At 39.1% G+C, this 21,255-nt stretch overlaps 1 protein-coding gene across 1 annotated transcript; it reads left to right on the forward strand.

The window, feature by feature from the left end:
- The first annotated feature begins 894 nt into the window (after positions 1 to 894).
- Positions 895 to 2,331, forward strand: LOC143602786 (protein STRICTOSIDINE SYNTHASE-LIKE 11-like). The gene is made up of 3 exons (XM_077079785.1): positions 895 to 1,188; positions 1,446 to 1,700; positions 1,816 to 2,331. Exons 1-3 carry the CDS (start codon positions 938 to 940, stop codon positions 2,300 to 2,302), a joined length of 993 nt encoding a protein of 330 aa, XP_076935900.1. The 5' UTR covers positions 895 to 937; the 3' UTR covers positions 2,303 to 2,331.
- Positions 2,332 to 21,255: the final 18,924 nt, after the last annotated feature.

Raw genomic sequence — 21,255 nt, forward strand, 5'->3', positions numbered from 1 at the left:
TTGACCCCGTAAGCTACTACAACAATCTAAAAAACGAGAGTCTATACACGATTCCTCTTAATATATTAGTTCACTAGAAATTGTGGAACATGTTTGACTTACCAAAGCCAAAATGATGATTAAAATGTGTTCCATTTTTTATGTTTAACCCACCCGCCCCGAAGCACGGCCTCTCTACTAGTATGTGTTTATGTTTGTTCATTTAAAAATGAACATGCTCGTGTCAGTTTATGTTCGTTCATTTAAAATCTAAATGAACCTAAATAACATAATGAACAAAGATAAACGAACACATATGAACATCCGATACGAAGACATGCAAACATAAATGAACACACGCAAATGAACGCGAAGGAATAAATATGAAACATTAAGGAGTTAATTCATTCAAAACCACGTCAAAATAAGTTGTTAAAAGTACATGAATGCATGATTCATGAACGAACATAGACGTGCATTAATGAATGAACATAGATGAACGTCACGAATACAAATGAACAAACGAAACATGTGTTCATATTTTTTCGTTTAATTAAATGAACACAGACTTTTTGATCATGTCGATTCATTTATTAAATAAACGAACTTCCAGTCAAACGGTTTACGAACAATGCATTAATGTTTGATCTGTTTACATGCCTAAACAAAATTATTATATCATTCAAGAACAGTTCATTGAAGTTAGAATCCTATACATTTCACAATATTTAACAACTCTATAAGTACAATAAAATAACATAATTAGCTCTTAAGTCACTTAAATTTGACTTTTCATTAAACTATTAAAAACAAATATGCAAATTAAATGCCAAAGATTTTGTTACGTTATTTCTCGGATATGCAATCTTATTAATTATTTTCTTGTGCGGTTTCTTTCCTATAAATAAGAGCTATGTGCAACACTCTTGAATCATATCACATACATAGCCAAACAAACATGGTCTCTTTAACGCCATCCTTGCTTTCTGTTTTTGTTGTATTTCTTTACATGTTTGTTGTTGTTTCTGGTCAATTTACCATTTTTAGTAAGATCGAATTGCCTCCGGGGGTTACCGGCCCCGAATCAGCTGCTTTCCGTGGGCTTGTCTTGACTGAAGGTCCCTTTACAACCGTAAGCGATGGTAGGATACTAAAATGGCTAGGCCCGGACTTCGGTTTTGTGGATTTCGCATATACTACACCCACAAGGTCTTGTTATATGTATACTCATTCTTGTATGCACTTGTTCGTTCACTATATACAAAACATAAACATACAAAAGCATATTTAATATACTAATCTAGCTGACGAGCCTTCAAGCTTAGGGTTTCCAATCTTCCTTTAAATTATTTAAAGCAAATATACATATAAAATGCCAAAGATATATATATTACTGTGTTTTATAGGATACGCATGCATGCAATCTTATTAAGTATTTGCTTGTTCTTTTTTCATATTTTTATCAGGAACAAGCAACTTTGTGACGGCACAACTAATCCGGATAATTGGCCAATATGTGGAAGGCCGATGGCTCTTAGCTTTAATGCCATAACCGGCCTTCTTTACATAGCTGATGCGTATTATGGGCTTCTAGTTGTTGGACCAAATGGTGGCCTTGCAACTCAGCTTGCTGGTGGTTTCAAGTTTGCTACCGGTGTTGATGTTGACTTGATAACAGGCAATGTTTATTTCACTGATGCTAGTTTGACTTATGAGATCAGGTATGTACACCCAGATTGACTCCATTCAATTAAGGATCAAGTTTCTACTAATCTTTTCTTAGCTGCACAAGCCCAACCAAAACGAAACGGAATTTAAGTATCTATTTTTATGCAGAGATACCACAAAACCAGGATTCGTAGCCGATTCAACCGGTAGATTATTGCGTTACAACCCGCTTACTAGAGAACTATCTGTTGTGCTCAGTGGTCTCTCGGGTGGAGGTGGTCCCGCAGTTAGTGCTGATGGTACATTTGTTCTGGTACCTGAGCTTATTGGTGACCGAATTTCAAAATACTGGCTAGCGGGACCCAAAGCAAATCAGGCGGAAGTTTTGATTAATAATGTTGGGAACCCGAATAAGATAAAGCGAGCAGAGAGATTTGGAGAGTTTTGGGTGGCACTTTCAGTTGGATTGTATCCGCCAACGCCACTCATCACACCTCAAGGAGTGAGATTCAATTCGAATGGAGATGTGTTGCAAATAGTGCCATTTGATAAAGAGTTCGTCAATACAACAATCAGTTTGGTTCAGGAGCAGAATGGAAAACTTTATGTGGGTTCTCGCTATACCGATTTTATTGGTGTCTACTCTAATAATTAGATAACCATGAATGTGTATGTTGTACTACCACCACTACTAAATGAGGTTGGTCGAATAAACCATCATATAATAAAACTTTGATTCGTGTGTAATTTTGTAAGATAAATGTTTGGTTTGGATTTCGTAATTCACTTACACAATGCTACCCGTGTATCCTTTCTATAACAATATTGTATTGTGCTTCCCATGAAACAGATAACAAAATACAAATATACATCAATCCATTTTTCTTATATCTCTCTATATGCATGGTATATATTAGAGCATATAGCTCATCCAGAAAGTTGCTTATTATCATAGAGTACCTTATTTTTTTCTCCTACGTTAAGATTGAACTACCAACGTAACATGTTATTTTGAGAAACTTTGTTGCAAGTATATATACACGGTCTCTGGTCTCAAGATTTACATCGATGCTGTACCACAAAAAGTCTCAAAATGATGAGACACACTACATAACTCAAAATAAAGGTGAACTAGCCAGAACATCTTCTATGATTCAATTATTCTCTATAATGTTTCTGTTTGTTGTTAGACCAACTACTTAGCTAAGTTAACTATGAATTAAATCACTAGTACAAAAATGATCTTTTGCAGCAGGTATTTAATTAATAAAGCAATTCATAATCCGTTGTAATTGTAATACACAGCCTCTTGTAAAAAGAATAAAAGACCGGTACCCAATAACAACGGTTATTTATAACTCAAAAACAATTATTCTTTGTAACCAACCGTATAAAATGGTGTACCCATTTTATTCTCAAAAAGTCAAAAACGTTGTAAATGGTGTACCCAAATATAATGGTTCTAAATTTCACTACAAATAAATAGTCATTTAGTGGCACACAAAAGATGTTACAAAAGAACCTTACCATTTTAGAATTAGCGGCACACAAAAAAAAGTTGTACCAGAAGCTCCGCCATAAAAGCCTTTCAGTTTTTGTTTATAATCTTTTGGGGTTTTAGTGGCACTTTTATCATGCCAAAAAACTATTAGACTTTTAGTTGCACTTTTTTCTTTTGTCACTTGAAAGTTTAGACTCGTGACATTTCTTTGCGCTGCCACTGCAACTTTTGAACTTTTAATCACACCTTTTTTGTCTACCGCTACAAACTTTTGGACTTTCACTACTAAGAAAACTAGGTATTTGCGACCTAATATTCGGTTGCAAAACAGTCGCAACTTCCCTATGCGACCGTTTTGGCATATAAAAACGTAGTTGGAAAAACACGTCGCAGGTCTATTGCGACCAGTGTCCCTCTACAATTACATTTGCGACCGAAATTTTCGACAACTTCTGCTGCCGTTGCAAATCTTATGACCACTACTGCAGTCGCAGATCTTGAGAACGCTGCTGCTGTTGCAAATACTGCTTCTATCTGTTCTTATTGGTAGCAAAGGAGTCGCAAATTTCTAACTTTGTTTTCTTTTTTAAATGCTCAATTAAAAAACTAGAAATATTTATATATATACAAATATATATACCTATATAAAACCAAATGTATCAATATCAAATTCTAGCAGAACACAAAAGATTACACATTATCAACAAAACAAAATAAAATAAACTAAAGGACACCCGCATCAATTCAAATCACTCAACTGGAGAGTAGTACCCCCTTTCTATATCACAAGTCTAGTTAGAGGAGTAAGCTCGGGCTTCAACACCAGTCGCTGGTTGGTTATCCTCAAAACATTCAAGCTGATCAAATAAATAAAGTTGTGAAAACAGTTTGAACTTACAACTAATTGACATTTTCTAATAAAGTTGTGACGTGACAAACATCAAATTATAACTTAAATTATGAAAAGAATGAAGCCTTCTTCATTATAGTGTACACAAACATATAAATTAATACTAAGCCCCTCTTAAGGTAACCGAAAAGATATATAGGAACTAAAAATCCTGAGCTTAAAACTAGTCTTTATGATATCAAAAGTCAACATATTGCATACCTTAAACGTGAAGCTCCAAAATCATCTGCAAACAATATTAAATCATTCAAAACAATATCAAACCTACAACGTCAACTTTTCAACTTAAAATTTTAAATTAAACTTCTCCATCTACTCCAATCAACCGGTTGCATCTTTAACTTCGTCTGAATCCATAAATACTTATACACCTCTTCTTCAATAACTGCTACGTACCGAAGCCCCCCAACGGTCCGTGGCCGGAGGTCCAGAATCAGCCTACAATTAGTGAACATGAGAATTCATTTGATTCAATAGAAAATCCCGACCTCTCTCTCTCTCTCTCTCTATATATATATATATATGCATTCCCAAGCCCCGAGCGGCCGAGCCTCTTCCCAAAGTATTGCTTGCCATCAAGAAACTCAACCCCCGTGTCTCGGTTAGCGAAAAGGTTCTGCCCGATCGTTAAAGCGATAGCCTTGCCGGCCTGTAGCTAGTTACTAGGCTTGTTCAAGGTAAGGTTTATAAGCTTATGTGCTTACTTATGTGACCCGGTGAAGTTTATGACCCGTATTCATATATCCCATAAATGAACACGAAACTAAACTGTATTGGCATTGAATGTCTTGAACCAACTTGGTCATATCTTTTGTTGTGGCTCGTACATGTAATAAAATACCCAAATTAAAAATCCCTTTAAAAATCAACTGATATGCAGCCTCTTATATTACCAGCAACCTGAGCCTGTTTGATATACTGCTCATCACTGATCACATCTGAATCAAATTCATACCCAATCTTCGTTCAACACTTTACACATATGGATGTTTTCCTACTGAAGCTAGTATTTGCTAAACTGAATCACCAATAGTTTAATTACACTCTGTGAATATTTTGCAAATCTAAGGAGTTTACCTAAATTCTTTTACAAAAAGCAAAAACCACAAACCTGTTCTTGAAGGTCGACAATGTATGATATGTTAAGTTACAAAAATATTATGGCCTTTAATTAATAATACACATTACTAGTTTTATTGCATTTCTGTACACTTTTGTCGTTGTTTCCGGTCAATTTAGCATTTTTAGTAAGATCGGATTGCCTGCAGCCGACACAACATATTTACACACTATATATCTACACAACATTCAACCTTACACAGCCTACACAATATATTTACACAATATATTCATACAACATTCAATCCAACATAATCTACACAATATATTTACATCATACACAACATTCAAAATTAAGCCCATACCCAGTCACGTATCCTATTAAGCGAATATTTTTAGTACTGGGTTTTATTGGTGTAGTTTTGAGTTCTGGGTCCATTTGGGCAAAAAGCAATCCAAAGGTGAGACTTAATTAGACCTTTGCGAACGAGTTTGTAGAGCCTTTCACAGTTTCTGTAGATTGGGCCGGCTTGTTACAATTTCATAGCCCATGAGCTAGTTACAGTCTCATGCATGCTTTAATTCTGATTAGGAAGAAAAATAAGAACGTTTCCTGTTCCAATTTATATTTTTGTAGTCTCCATTTGAATTATTTAAATTGCAATTTGCATCTGTATTGAAGATATATCAGAAAACGTGCTCCACTAGCTCTTTCTTTTCTTCTGCTCCCAGAGATCAGAATTTTATGCATAGGATGACCAATTAAGTCTTACATATCCCACTTTCCACCATTAGTTATAAACGAAAGAAGAATAACAAGTCAATGTTTCCTATTGCAATCATGTGGTTTTAATTAGTTACTTAAATATAGATCCTAGTAATCTCCATTTGAAAGGGAAAATTCCCCGAATAGAATAGCATAGTTTGATCAACACTTTTCAAATAGCCTAGGTTTTTAAAAGAATTCCCAAAACGGCCTAACATTTTGTTGGATCTGACGGAAACAAGAACTGATCTGACGGATTAATATAGCTTATCAGATGACACTTATTCAAATTTTCCGGCGAATCCGGCGTCTTTTTAAGCTATCCGAAAGATTCTTGTCCTAAGTGACGTAATAATTGTTGGATTTATGGATCGGTTCGGGTAAGTCAATGTGGCCAACCGGGTTATGACCTGTGAGAGTTACGCCGTAAGGTAACGAACAAATCACCCACTTAAGTTAGTTAACCGGGATGGACACTTTAATGAGACAAAATAACGTGGAGTGGGCTTTGGAGTTAGAGATGGACTTAATGGCCCGTTGGATTTTAACCAAATAAGATTAGTTTAACCTAATTAGTGGTTATATAATATATGATATATAAAACCCTAACATCCTAACATAAGTTCCTAATTCTCCCTTCCTCCACCCCAAGCCACCGGGCAGCCACTGCCCGCCTGCCACCGACCGCCGCCGACTGCAGTCGCCCCTCGCCGCTGCTGCTCGCTACCCCATCACACCAGTCACCACCGCCGCTGCCGTGGCCACTGTGCACCGCCACCGCCACCGTGGGTATCACCTAGCTCAGTTCGTTAGCCTTGGGTGTCTCAACCAGTTATTTATTAACCAAGGTAAACTTAAATATATTGTCATTTTACAATTTATATTTATTTGTTTGACTCGTACTCGTATTGTTTGTAAACGGATCCTGTACAGTTCCTAAAAGTGATGATTATTGGTTTTAATATTCTGCTGCGTAATCCTTTATTAATATGATTAATAAATATGAAACATTTTAATTAAAACTGGGTTTAATTGTTAGACCGTTGACTGATCACCACTGGCTCCCAACAATAATAAACAGTTGGATCCGACGTTTCAGTTATGCTTCCGTTGGATCCGACTGTTTAATTTGTCTATCGAAACCTAGATTTTCAATCCAGGGGTTTTTGATTTTGAGTTCTAGAGTGAAATTGAATACTATGGTTGTGTTTTCCTCGAAAAACTAAGCGATTTACACTATGAATTAGCTTGATTTTGTGAAGAAATAAGAAAGATGGAGATAGAGGTTGGTTATGGAGGTTTAAGGTTTGGGAGGTAGAAGATGAAGAATTCTGTCGGAGCCATTAAAAATTTCGTCCGATCCGACGGTTCTTCGGATCCATTATTACGTTGACATGTGGTGCGATTTTAAAGATCCACAAATTCTGTCAGACGGTATTGAAATTCTGTCGTATCCGATAGAATTGTTGGGCCATTTTGAGGTGTTTTTTCTAAAAATCTAGGCTATTTCTGGGAAGTCTTGGCCATACTAGGCTATTTTTAGGATTTTCCTTTGAATTGTTTGAATTGTAATATGCATTCTTATTGAATAAAAGGTAAAAAAAAATAAAAATGATTCACGAGCTCTTTCTTTTCTATTGTTTTTTTTTACTTTTTTTTTTCAAAAGATTAGATATTTTTTTTAGAACGACGACTTTTTTTGTATTTAGGCTAACGCACCCTTCAAATTTAAAGAGCCCCAATGCCCCCTCTTTTCAGACTATGTTGTCTTAACCGGGTCTACGCTGGCTTTAGAGTTTGGTTTGGGCGTTTCGTCGGGAAACCATACCGCAGACTGCCACTTGACAATCATTGTACCACCACAAAAGCAGAACTCTCTAGCGTAATACACGGTAGAACGAAAACCCGAGTGGGCTCAAGGTTTGAACTGACAACCTTAGCATAAGATTCACCCAAAATGGACACAAGTAGGATTCGAACTTAAGTCTTCACTGGAAAACCCAAGCCTCCTACCACTAGGCCGTAAATGAAGAATTTAAAAAGATTAGATATCTTTTTTCTTCTGAAAATTCCAAACCGTATTCAGCCTAAACCATCGTTAATTTACTTGTGATCTTCTTAATTGAAGGGTTCTATACATCTTCACATAGTCTTTCCATACCCCATAAAACGCTTTTAAAAATTAAGCCCGTGCGATCACGTACCCTATTAAGCTAATATTTTTTGTTTTGGGTTTACCGGTTTAGTTTTGAGTTTTGGGTACATTTGACATCTACTCTTGAGTAAGCAAATAACTAACAAACGTACTTAGAAAGGATAAAGAAAACAATCCAAAGGTGAGACATAATGGACCCTTGCGAACTAGTTTGAGTGTGAGCTTGTAGAGCCTTTCACAGTTTCAGTAGATTGGGCTGGCTCATTCAGTTTCATATAGCCCATGAGCTCGTTAAAGTGATCTCATGATCTCATCTCATCTCATCTCATCTCATCTCATCTCATGCATGCATTAATAATAAGTCAACGTTTCCTATTCCCGTAATGTAGATTTAGTTAATTTTTTTAAATGACCAACAAAAGTATTATATAAAAAAAACAAAGTAGAGAGAGGAGGATTAGCAAGGAGCTAGTACACTCTTCAAAACTGTTTTGACACCACCATAATAGCATACTAAAAGGTAACTAAGACTTTTTATATCACTCACGACACTTTCAATTTTCACCGTCGAACCATTAAACACCATATCGCTGCACACCCTCCAAGGACACCACAACGAGACAAGACAAACCGCATAAAAATACTTCGCCTTTCTCCTAAGGAATTTTGAAACTTATGGAGTGTTGGAAAATTTTTTGTGTAAATAAAATATTTTTTAATTTTGAATTCTTTTATATTATATGATTAGTTGAAACACCTTTGATTTAGTCAAGACCATTCAACATGTCATTAAGTTTTGGTCAAAACTTAAATGCATTGGTTAATGTTGATTGGAGTGTTTCAATTTTTTCATTAATGATGGTTGAATGGTTTCAATCTTCTACTAGTATAAATATCAAGGGAGACACACAAAATAACACATTTTCTCTTGTGTTTTCTCCAACTTTCTCCCTAAAGAATTCCAACATTCTTGATCATCTTCATCATTTTCTTTAAGGTACTATTCGGGTGCTATAACCCTCCCCGGCAGTATATATTGCTTAGGCCGTTGTACCCTGGGAAACAAAACGAGGAGAGACCCGGAATTTGTTTAAAGACCCCGTGTAAAACACAATCCTTGGCCACAAAGACCACGACACCATTCTTTTTCTACACCTTTCTTGCATTATTTTATTTCAATTGTAATGTAATTTTAATTTTTTCCGGTGTAATTCGTATTGTAATTTACTTGCTTTCCTAGAAAGGTTTGATTCCTTGTATTGTAATCATTTTATTAAAAGTGTTTTATTTTTATACGCGAACGGTTTCCTACAAACTTAAAACAAATTTTTAAAAATCACCGTTCGTGTATTCAAAACATTCTCGTGTGACTCAAACTAGTTTTGTTTCACGCGATTGTGTTTTTAAAAAAACATTTTTTTCCATTTCTATTCAAATGAGCGACTTTGTAGGAACGAAAACCGGTTACAATTTGAATTTTTTGACGCTAAACTCTTGGAAAAACCCATTGTTTGGTCCCTTCATAGTTGGACTTAGAACACCTTCGGTGGGTTAATTCGAGAGTTCGAATTAAAAAGTTTTGCGTAACTTTAATTTAGTGGAAGCGACCACTATTAATATTTCCGAAAAACTAACTTAGCATAGTTTATTTTTTAGAAAAAATGGCATGACCGTCATCGAGCAACGTTACCAATACGCCCTCGTCCGTTATGGTAGGAGCGACTACCATGGCTAATCACGCTGAAAAACCCGAGAAGTTCTCGGGTTTGCACTTTAAACGGTGGCAACAGAAGATGTTCTTCTATTTGACCACCTTGAACCTTGCGAGGTTCTTGACACAATCCGCTCCCCCTGCCACTAGCACGGAGGGGGAGACCGACACTCAAGCTTTGAGTGTGGTAGATGCGTGGAAGCATTCGGAATTCTTATGTCGAAACTATGTGTTAAACGGTTTAGTTGACGCGTTATATAACGTGTACTCTTCATTAAAGACTGCCAAAGAATTATGGGAGTCTTTAGAGAAAAAGTACAAAACGGAGGACGCGGGAACAAAGAAATTTTTGTCGCCCGTTTCTTGGACTATAAAATGTCTGACTCTAAAACTGTAATTAGTCAAGTCCAAGAGTTGCAAGTTATACTTCACGACATCTTTGCTGAGGGAATGACACTTAGTGAGGCATTTCAAGTGGCAACGATGATTGAAAAATTTCCTACTAGTTGGGTTGAGTTTAAGAATTATCTTAAACACAAGAGAAAGGAGATGACCATTGATGATCTTATTGTTCGACTTCGGATAGAAAAGGACAATAAGAGAGCTCAGAAAGGTAGCCTAGTGGATGTTTCTGCCAAGGCTAACTTAGTCGAGTACGGTCAATCCTCCAAAGGGGGAAACAAGGGCAAAGGCAAAGGTAACAAAGGGAAAGCGAAAGTGGACCTTGGCGTGAAGAAAGGGCCTGTGAAAAAGAAGTCTCCACCTTTCCAAGGACCATGTTACAACTGTAACGAGATGGGCACCGGGCGAACCAGTGCAAGAAACCGAAGCACGAGCGCGCACATTTGGTGGACGAGGATGGCACTCCTCTCGTGGCGATGATTACCGAGGAAGCGGCTTACATCGAGGAAGTCAAAGTTATGGGAGACGCTCCCAAAGGGTGGTACATTGACACCGGCGCAACCCGCCATGTTTGTGGCGACAAACAACTCTTTAAGAATTTCAAAGAGGCGGCGGGTGACCAGAAGCTTTACATGGGGAATAAAGCGACTGCGGACATCATGGGGGAAGGCAATGTGGTCTTGAAGTGGACTTTCGGCAAGGAGCTCACATTGACCAAAGTTCTCTATGTTCCCAAAATTCGCAAGAATCTTGTCTCGGGATGGATGCTCAACAAGCACAGATTTCACTTGGTAATAGAATCGGATAAATTTATTTTATTGAAAAATGGAATGTTTGTCGGCAAGGGCTATGCCGACAATGCTATGTTCAAACTGAATATAATTATTGTAAAAAATTCTATGAATAAAATTGCAACTTCTATTTACATGCTTGAGTCGTCAAATTCTAATTCTTGTGTTTGGCATGGTAGACTATGACATGTAAATTTTAATTCAGTTCAACGTTTAATTAAATTAAATAGCATTCCATGTTTTACAATTAATTCAAAACATAAATGCGAAACATGTGTTCAATCCAAACTAACGAGAAAGCCTTTCAAATCGGTTCAACGAATAACCGAACCCCTTGATTTAATCCACACCGATGTGTGTGATTTAAAAACCACTCCCACATGAGGTGGAATTAAGTATTTCATCACGTTCATTGATGATAATACTTGATATTGCTATGTATACTTACTTAAAAGTAAGGATGAAGAAATAGACAAGTTTGTCTTGTATAAAGATGAGGTTGAAAATCAACAAAAACGGAGAATAAAAACTTTCCGAAGTGATAGGGGTTGTGAATATGTTTCACCATTTGCGGAAATATGCATAAAAGGTGGCATAATACATGAGCGTACCGCACCTTATTCTCCACAATCAAATAGCATTGTGGAACTAAAGAACCGTACATTGAAAGAGATGATGAATGCCATGTTGATTAGCTCGGGCGTGAGCTATGACTTGTGGGGGGAGGCTATTCTCTCGGCCAATTATATCTTGAATAAGATACCCTGCAAGAAAAAGGACGTGACTCCATATGAGTTATGGAAGGGTAAAAAACATTCATACAAATACGTTCAAGTGTGGGGGTGCCTTGCCAAGGTGATGGTTCCGCCACCAAAGGCACTAACGATAGGACCTAAAACCGTGGATTGTATATTCATTGGATATGCACACCATAGTAATGTGCATAGGTTTCTTGTACATGAGACCAAGAATCCCAATGTATATGAAGGCACTGTTGTTGTGTGGAGGACTAACGATTTTTTCAAAAATATGTTTCCCTGTTTAAGGAAAACACATGCGAGTTCATCAAAAGCGGTTGATGAAGCAAGTACATCAAGAGCGATTGATGACACGGTTCATGATGAGAGACAAGAACAACCCGAAATTGAGGAAGGTCATGAGCTTAGACGAATCAAAAGACCAAGGGTTGAAAAATCTTTCATCCCGATTTCATGAGCTACATGGTTGAGGGTGAGCCCAATACCTACCACGAGGCGGTTAGCTCCGTGGAGTCACCTTAATGGAAAGAAGCAATTAAGAACGAGATAGATTCTATATTGCAAAATCATACTTGGGAGTTAGTAGATCTTCCGCCGGGTTGTAAACCCCTTGGATATCGTTGGATATTCAAAAGGAAGATGAAAGCCGATGGAAGTATTGATAAATACAAGGCAAGATTAGTGATCAAAGGGTATAGACAAAAAGAAGGTCTAGACTATTTTGATACTTACTCACCGGTCACGTGAATAACCTCAATAAGGTTGGTTCTTGTAATCGCGGCCTTACGAAATTTGGAAATTCACCAAATGGATGTAAAAACCGCATTTCTAAATGGCGATTTAGATGAAGAGATTTACATGGAGCAACCCGAGGGTTTCTCCGCCCTAGGGAAAGAGGGCAAAGTATGTAAACTAGTCAAATCATTGTATGGTTTGAAGCAAGCTCCAAAACAATGGCACTTAAAGTTTGATCATGTCATGCTTGACAATTGTTTCAAAATAAACGAGTGTGACAAATGTGTCTATGTGAAGAACACACCGGGAGGTTATGTGATTTTATGTAGATGATATGCTTATCATTGGGAGTAATGATACTATGATTAAATCTATAAAAGATATGTTGAAAGAGAGGTTTGACATGAAACACTTGGGTCTCGCGGACGTGATTCTTGGGGTTCAAATTACTAGAACCCAAAATGGTCTTGTCTTAAGTCAATCTCACTATGTGGACAAGATTATTGAGAAATTCAATAAGGAAGACACGCGGCGCGCGTCAACTCCAATTGATACCACCCACCATCTATCTAAAAATAGAGGTGAAGGTGTTGCTCAATTAGAATACTCAAGAATCATTGGGAGTTTAATGTATCTTATGACATGTACTAGACCCGATCTAGCTTATGCCGTGAGTCGGCTAAGTAGATATACTAGTAATCCGAGCAGGAAACATTGGAAAAGTATCATGTGAGTGCTAAGATACTTGAGATACACGAGAAACTATGGACTCCATTATAACCGTGATCCAGCCGTGATCGAAGGATACAGTGATGCAAATTGGATTTCGGATATAAAAGGTTCTAAATCAACAAGTGGATATGTATTCACACTTGGTGGTGCAGCTATTGCTCGGAAGTCTTCTAAGCAAACGGTTATAGCTAGATTCACGATGGAATCGGAGTTTATCACCTTGGATAAATGTGGTGAAAAGGCGAAATGGCTACGTCAATTTGTGGAAGATATTCCAATATGGCCAAAGCCTTTGTCGGCTATTTGCATACATTGTGACAGTTAATCAGCGATTGGTAGATCCCATAACATGATGTACAATGGCAAATCAAGGCATATTTTACGTAGACATAAAACAGTACGACAACTACTCACAACGGGTGTTATCACGATTGACTATTTGAAGTCAAAAGATAACATTGCAGACCCGTTAACAAAAGCCTTAAGCAAAGAGTTAGTTAACAAGTCGTCAAAAGGAATGGGACTAAAGCCCATGGGAAAAGGGGACATGATGGAAACCTAACCTAGTTGACTGGAGATCCCAAGATCTAGGTTCAATAGGACAACTTAATCATGAAACCAAGGGTGGTCACTGTGGGGGAGTACCCCAAACCAAACTAAAGGGCGTTGCGTGTGCGCGCGTCTTAGTCCATTTCAATTAGTGACACATGTTGTAAGGATAAGCATAATAAAGGTTAATGATTTGTGGAAATCAACAAACCTATTGCTTTTAATGATTCGAGCGAGAATCACCTATGTGAGAGAGAACTAGGGTCGGTTCGAATGGATTTTGGGGCAAAAATCCTAGAGCTCTCACAGAACCAGGCTAGTGTTCCAGGACCATAATAGGACACGACAGTGTGGGGTTGGCCAGACCAGGGAGAGTGTTATGTGAAGTGTGTTGCCGTCTACGTAAATGGGGGTATGTTCAAAGACATCGTGTCTATACACCGCTAGGAGACTAAGTATGTTTCACAAAGGAAGGTTCAAAGGGTAACACCTATCTATCCTGCAATGCTCAACCATTGAATTGAATCTAAGAAACTTGCATGTATGGATCGATCTCAATGTGAAAATGAATGAGTTCTGTTTTCATATATGGGGGATTGTTGGAAAATGTGTGGAAATGAGTGAGTTTTATTTTCACATTTGGGGGATTGTTGGAAAATTTTTTGTTTAAATAAAAGATTCTTAATTTTGAATTCTTTTATATTATATGATTAGTTGAAACACCTTTAATTTAGTCAAGACCATTCAACATGTTATTAAATTTTGGTCAAAACTTAAATGCATTGGTTAATGTTGATTGGATTGTTTCAATTTTTTCATATAATATAAAAGAATTCAAAATTAAGAATCTTTTATTTAAACAAAAAATTTTCCAACAATAAACATTAATGATGGTTGAATGGTTTCAATCTTCTACTAATATAAATACCAAGGGAGCTCCTTGGTTGAAGACACATAAAATAACACATTCTCTCTTGTTATTTATCCAACTTTCTCCCTAAAGAATTCCAACATTCTTGATCATCTTAATCATTTTCTTTAAGGTACTATTCGGGTGCTAGAGTCCTCCCCGGCAGTACATATTGCTTAGGCCGTTGTACCCTGGGAAACAAAACGGGGAGAGACCCGGAATTTGTTTTAAGGGCCCGTGTAAAACACGATCCTCGGCCACAAAGACCACGGCACCATTCTTCTTCTACACCTTTCTTGCATTATTTTATTTCAATTGTATTGTAATTTTGATTTTTTTCGATGTAATTCGTATTGTAATTTACCTGCTTTCCTAGATATGTTTGATTCCTTGTATTGTAATCATTTTATTAAAAGTGTTTTATTTTTATACGCGAACGGTTTCCTACATGTAGTTCAAGGATATCCCGAATGCTAACCGCAAAGATATAAAGGGGCTTTGCACCAAAGAGAAATGCCAACCCACGATAAACAAAGACATGCTCGGTCGTCTCCTCCATCGGCAATCCGTAGAGTCTACAATAATATTTCTTTTGGCCAACAAAGTCAAGACCGGCCAGTACCTTATCCAACTCCACCCGCCATGCTAGAATATCCACTTTTTAAGGCACCCAATTATTCCACTCAAGCTTATAATCCGGAGCAGTAGAACACAACTCAATTATTTTTGCTTTAAGACTTGAAGAGGAAAAACCTCCTGAAGCCTCAAGCCCCACCCAATTTTGTCATTACCCTCTTCCAAACTAACCTCATGACACGGTAGCAAAAGTTGCCTTAGTTCTTTCATCTCTACTGCTGAGCCCGGCCCTCAACCAATTCCAAGTGCTACAAATAACCCCGTCCACCATAACTAGCCGACTATCCACCGTACACCCTTTCTCGCTTTCAAGACCATTCAGTCACGGAAATTTCACGCATAACGGTTCGTCTCCCAACCATAAAGTTAGCCAAAACATAGTCAAGTTTCCACTTTTAACCACATGCTTCAAGAATGAATCTAATCTGATCCCCAAAATCTACCAACTCGTCGGCCGATCTATTTATTTGCTTCCACGGGCCCGGAATCGATACTTTCACAAGAATACTTTGCCAATTTCTTGAGGAGTGATGAATTGACCATCTTATCTTTCTCCACAAACAGTAGCGCTCGCCTTTAAACCGCCACCACCAGTTTACCAATAACGCAAAGTTCATATCCTAGAGTGACCCTAAACTGAGTGCACCATATTCCATAGGCGCAATCACTCGTTGCCATGCGACCCAATTAACCTTGGACTTTCCCTCCTAGTGATCTTCATTTGAATTATTTAAATTGTAATTTATGTTGTAAAATTTGCGTACCTGATGATAAATTGGATCAACGATGCAAACTTGTAATATTGATTTCAATCTTGGTTTCTTGAACAATTGTCTGGATTAATCTCTGAATCGTGAATCACTTTCAGGTAAACCTATTTACGGATTACATGTAATGATTTATCGAATAAGACAGAGATTGTTTGTAGATGCAATTGGATTTTTTTGATTATGTGAATGTGATGAAGAACCAGAGAGCGAAGTAACCGTCCTCTCTGTTCTGTGTATTCGATGAAGTTAGAATAATCCAAGGAATGAAAAACATAGATTAATATAATCCAAATCCAATTTTCTTATGAGCCCAATAAATTAATTAAAAGCCTATTTAACACAAGCCCAAGTATAAATAACAAAGCCCAAATAACATTATTGTTAAACAAGCTCGCACTCCCGTGTCACCTAACTCATTTAATCTCTTAACGTTATTCCCTCTCCATCGACAAGTTAATCCAGTAACACTAAAATAACCAACAATTACATTCTTATTGAATAAAAATATCAGAAAACGTGCTCCAAGAGCTTTCTTTAATTTCTTTTGCTCCGAGATATCTGAATTTTTTTTATTATTATTTTACCCAACTGTTTTTGCTTGTGATTACCAAGTCTTACGGCTCCCACTATTGCACTACTTATACACTTGTTAAAAAAAGGAAGAATAATGAGTCGATGTTCCTTGTTGCAATCAGTTATAGTTACGCATATATAGATCCTATATAGTAATCTCTATTTGAACTAGTAGTTAACCTATCCAGTGAACGAGAATATCAACGCAGGAATGCGACTACATTAATTTAGTAACAAATGAGACGGGTTGTTGCATTCCAATACATCAATTTAGTTGTAAACACAGTTTAGGAAACAAACATGATTGCACCTGATCGAAAGTTAAGATATAATCTGACATTGGTATTATGGGTGGATAGACAAACCAGTTAACCCGCTTACTAGAGACCTATTTGTTGTTCTCAGTGGTCAATCGCGTGGGGGTGGCCCCGTAGTTAGTGCTGATGGCACATTTGTTCTGGTAACTGAGATTAATGGTCAACGACTTTCAAACACAGGCTAGCAAGACCCAAAGCAAATCAGTTGGAACTTTTGATAAATACAGTTGGGAACCTGAATAAGATAAAGTGAGCAGGAAGATTAGGAGAGTTTTGGGTGGCAGTTTCAGTTGGATTATATTCACAAACTCCGATCTTCATCCCTCAAGGATTGAGATTCAACTCGAATGGATTTGTGTTGCAAACAGTGTCATTTGCTACATAATTCTTCAATAAAACGATCAATCTGGTTCAAGATCAGAATGGGAAACTTTATGTGGGTTCTCGTCTCACCAACTTCATTGGTGTCTACTCTAACAATTAGATAACCATGCATGCGTATGTTGTACCACCACAATTACTAAATAAGGTTGATCGAATAAACCATCATAATAAAAATTTTGGAATTTATACCACTAAAAAACAACCAAACGATTTATAATGAAGTGGCAGGTAAGCGGGCAACAAGCTGCGCCACAACCCCCTTTTGGATAGCAAATCCAATTCTACTAAAAACAAAGTTTTGGTTCTTATGTGCCGATAAATTACTATGCTCAACTTTCTGAACTCTGTTCAGAAGGTCCACGGCATCCGGAGCTAAGAAACCAAATGTGTCAAAGGCAAAGGGGATAAACACGTGTTGATTCTCCAAACAAGTTTTCTCGTGTTTAACAACCTTGCCCGATGTCGCCTTCAATGCTGCCTGGCCTGCTACAAAAACATTTTCCCTAAGACCAACAAGAGGGGACACTCCTGTGAGATCCACACAAGCGTGTTTACCCCCTACCCACCCAAAAACAAGATTATCGGCCGGTCGTAAAGTAGACCTTCCTTCAAGAGGATCCGTAAGAAAGTTTACAGGGGCCTCCTTTTTAACCGAAATTCTGGCCCGTTTAAAAACATCGCATAGAACATCCCTCACCAAATCATGTCTGTATTAAAATTTGGTAACTCTTTACAATGAACTGCGTGTTCACCAAAAGAATCCAAGCAAACCTTACGACAAACTGGGCATGGCTCATTTACCGGGAACAAAGGGATCATTAGCCGATACTTAAGGATGGTCAGGAACTCCAAAGCCGACATATATTGGCCTAATCCTTCAATAGGGATAACATTTAAGAAATCTTGAACCCGGGGAGCCCGAAGGCACTCAAACACCGTTTTCTGACTATAAATTAAACTTCGCTTCTATACTCTGGATGATTCCACTATAAAGGGCACTCGCCAAAGCATGTTGGGCTTTAGGTGGGGCGGTGTCTTTATTAGAGAAACCGCTAATATCAAACTCTGGAAGCGAAATGTGCAACCGATCTATCGCACTCCCATAATCGGAGTCAAACCCATCAATACAACAATCTTGAATGATGTGGTCTTGCAATTTCCAAGATTGTGCCCTCGAGGCCACAAACACATATGCAGATACGTCTAAAGATGAACATAAACCCAAACCTCCAAAACGAGCCGGAAGTGATGCCAACCTCCATTGAAATTCTCCAAAAAAGGCACCACCACAAACCACGATGTCCTCAATCGCCCATCGAAGGCCATTGTCAAAAGCAGAAACAGTTTCCCCTACAAACACAGGTTGGCACGTTCTAAGGCCGAACAACAACTTACCCACTCCCATACATGAGCGAAGCAAAAGGAGCTCGCATTGGGGGTCCCGCAAACGTGGGAGATGGCTCATCTGTTCCACAGCCCACGAAGCCCTTTTCACAGCAAGTCCGCTAATGAATTCCCCATCTTGACTAACGGCTCCCCCAAGGAGTTTCACACCTAACATTGGCCTTCCAATCTCACAGGGAAACAGCCCCTCCTGCACCCTAACCCCATTGCATGACAGCCAAAATACTTCTATTTTCTTAACGTTAAGATCAAGGCCCAGGCGAGGGCCCTCCGCCCTGATAATCTAAAGCTTTAGCAACCTCTTTAATGTCTCTAATAATTGTACCATCATCTAGGTACCAAGCAAGGAAGAGGAGCTTACAAGAATCCTGGACCAAATGAACAAGAGGGTGCAGAACTAAAGCAAAAAGAAGAGGTCCCAAAGGGTCCCCTAATTGAACCCTAGTGGTGGACCAAATGTGGTCATCTCCCACATATAGCCTGGTCGGTTGCCCATATAAAAAGTTCACCCATAAAGAAATAGACGGGCATCGGGCACGAACCTCATTCAGAAAGGCCGTCCTATCCACCAAGTTGAAAGCATTACAAAAATCAACGGTAAGCATAGTAAACGTCCCATCGGAATGATACTTACTTAAAAAACATGTTCACGCTATGAAGCACGGCCTCTGCACCACTAGGGACTCCCACCCCAAACTGAAAGTCACAAAGGTATTTGGTAGTTTCCTTTCCAACACCCCTCATAGACACTTTAGAGATCAATCTCCTCCAAATGGCACCTACGGCAATGGGTCTAATCCCATTCTCCGGTTTGAGTAACGGTGTGAGAGGATCCGACACAATGAACTCTGCCAAAACCCTCGGGCATCTCCCACCTAGACATAAAGTAGCCACCGCAGTAGTAGCTTTTAGCAACCCAACAGCGATCATCGACCCCTTCCCACAAAAAGCATCCAAAATGTGTTAGGCCCTCAATCCATCTCGCCCGCAAGACGTCCCTTTAAGGAAGGATTTAATGCACCCAAGCACAATCCTCGTCAACAACAAGAGGAGGCTCAGAAAGCAATGAAGTAGGCATAACCGGCGGGGGCAAGTTGGGGTGCTTAGCCACTAATGCTCTCAAAGTATCATTTCCGAAAGATGCAACCCCCTGAAGAGCATAATACTTTAATCGCGGCGGTGAAATGCCCGTCCGCCACTTTTCGTAAACATTGTTTCACATTGTTGCACACCGCAGAGTCATCGTGCTTAGCGAGAGGCCCGTCATGACTCGAGCCCACCCTCAAAGGTTGGGCAAAAAGGGATAAAATAAGCGCATCGAAACCATCCTTAACACCCCAAGCTGTTAGTGCCCGCTGAATACTATGACATTGCAAGGACTTCCTATTACCGGACCTGCGCTCTTGACGACTAGAAGGTCTGAAAGCTCGCAATGTGCACCGCGGTAACAACAAAAGTCTCATCCATGCCTCCACAGACTCTGGCATAGCAACCACCTTTTCTAGGGCCGCAATTAAGGCCTGAGCAAAAGCCATACGACAACTACGAGGGATGCTCTTAACAGTCGTGATAGGAAGAGAGAAGACGCGGTCAAGGAGAACCTCATCCACGACTTTCCCTCCTAAGGGACCAACATCCCTCATAACATGCGGTCTATCAATCCCCACAATAAACTCAAACACATCTCCCACGCCTTCCTTGAACTTGGCGACCTCATCAGCATGATGAAACGCCCGTCTAAGAGCATTTACACGCATACACAACCCACATAGCCACTGGTCTGAAGCCTTTAAAGCCTCCCCTACCGAAATAAATAAATCACAATCCGTGGAGACGGTGTCCCGTAGGGCTCTTTTTCGCTCATCCGACGACAAATGAAGTCGTTTGATATGCGCAACCAACCGAGGGAACCCCTTGAACCCCGCCTGTCCATCCGGAAAACAATGGAACCCCCGAAAAGGACACGGCCAAACACCCTCCTCCCCCCCGAAGGCCGAACACTCACATCCATTGCTAGGCCCACCCCAACCAATCCACCACGAGAAATGATGTCGAACCGACAACCATGTACCAAATGAATCCCTTAGAGCTGGGCTAGAAATCTAGTTGGTTTCCAAACCCACAAGACCACAAAAGCTCCAAATTGAACTCTCATTCCCCAAACATTAATCAAACCCCAACACCCACCAAGAATCTTGAAACTAAAAGACTTTGTAACCACATTTACCTCAAACCCACATCAATAAAAGATGAGGTTTGGTGGGTGATGGTGTGGCGGAGGCGCGGTGGGTAGATGGGTGACGGAGTGACGGAGGTGGGGTGGGTGGGTTACGGATGGACGGAGGTGCGGTGGGTGGGGTGGGTGGCGGAGGTGGGGTGGGTGGGTTACGGAGTGATGGAGGTGCGGTGGGTGGGGTGAGTGGCGGAGGCACGTGGGTGTGTATTGCAGTCTTCTCGTCGTTGGTTTCAGGTTCTGTGTGTGTTTGTGTTCCTTAATCCTTAAGATCGTTGAATTTCGTATATATTCACATATACAATGCTACAT

The sequence above is a fragment of the Bidens hawaiensis genome, unplaced genomic scaffold (genome assembly GCF_021521415.1).
Source record: "Bidens hawaiensis isolate Kalapana, Puna unplaced genomic scaffold, B.hawaiensis_p1.1 tig00059850_1, whole genome shotgun sequence".
Lineage (NCBI taxonomy): Eukaryota > Viridiplantae > Streptophyta > Magnoliopsida > Asterales > Asteraceae > Bidens > Bidens hawaiensis.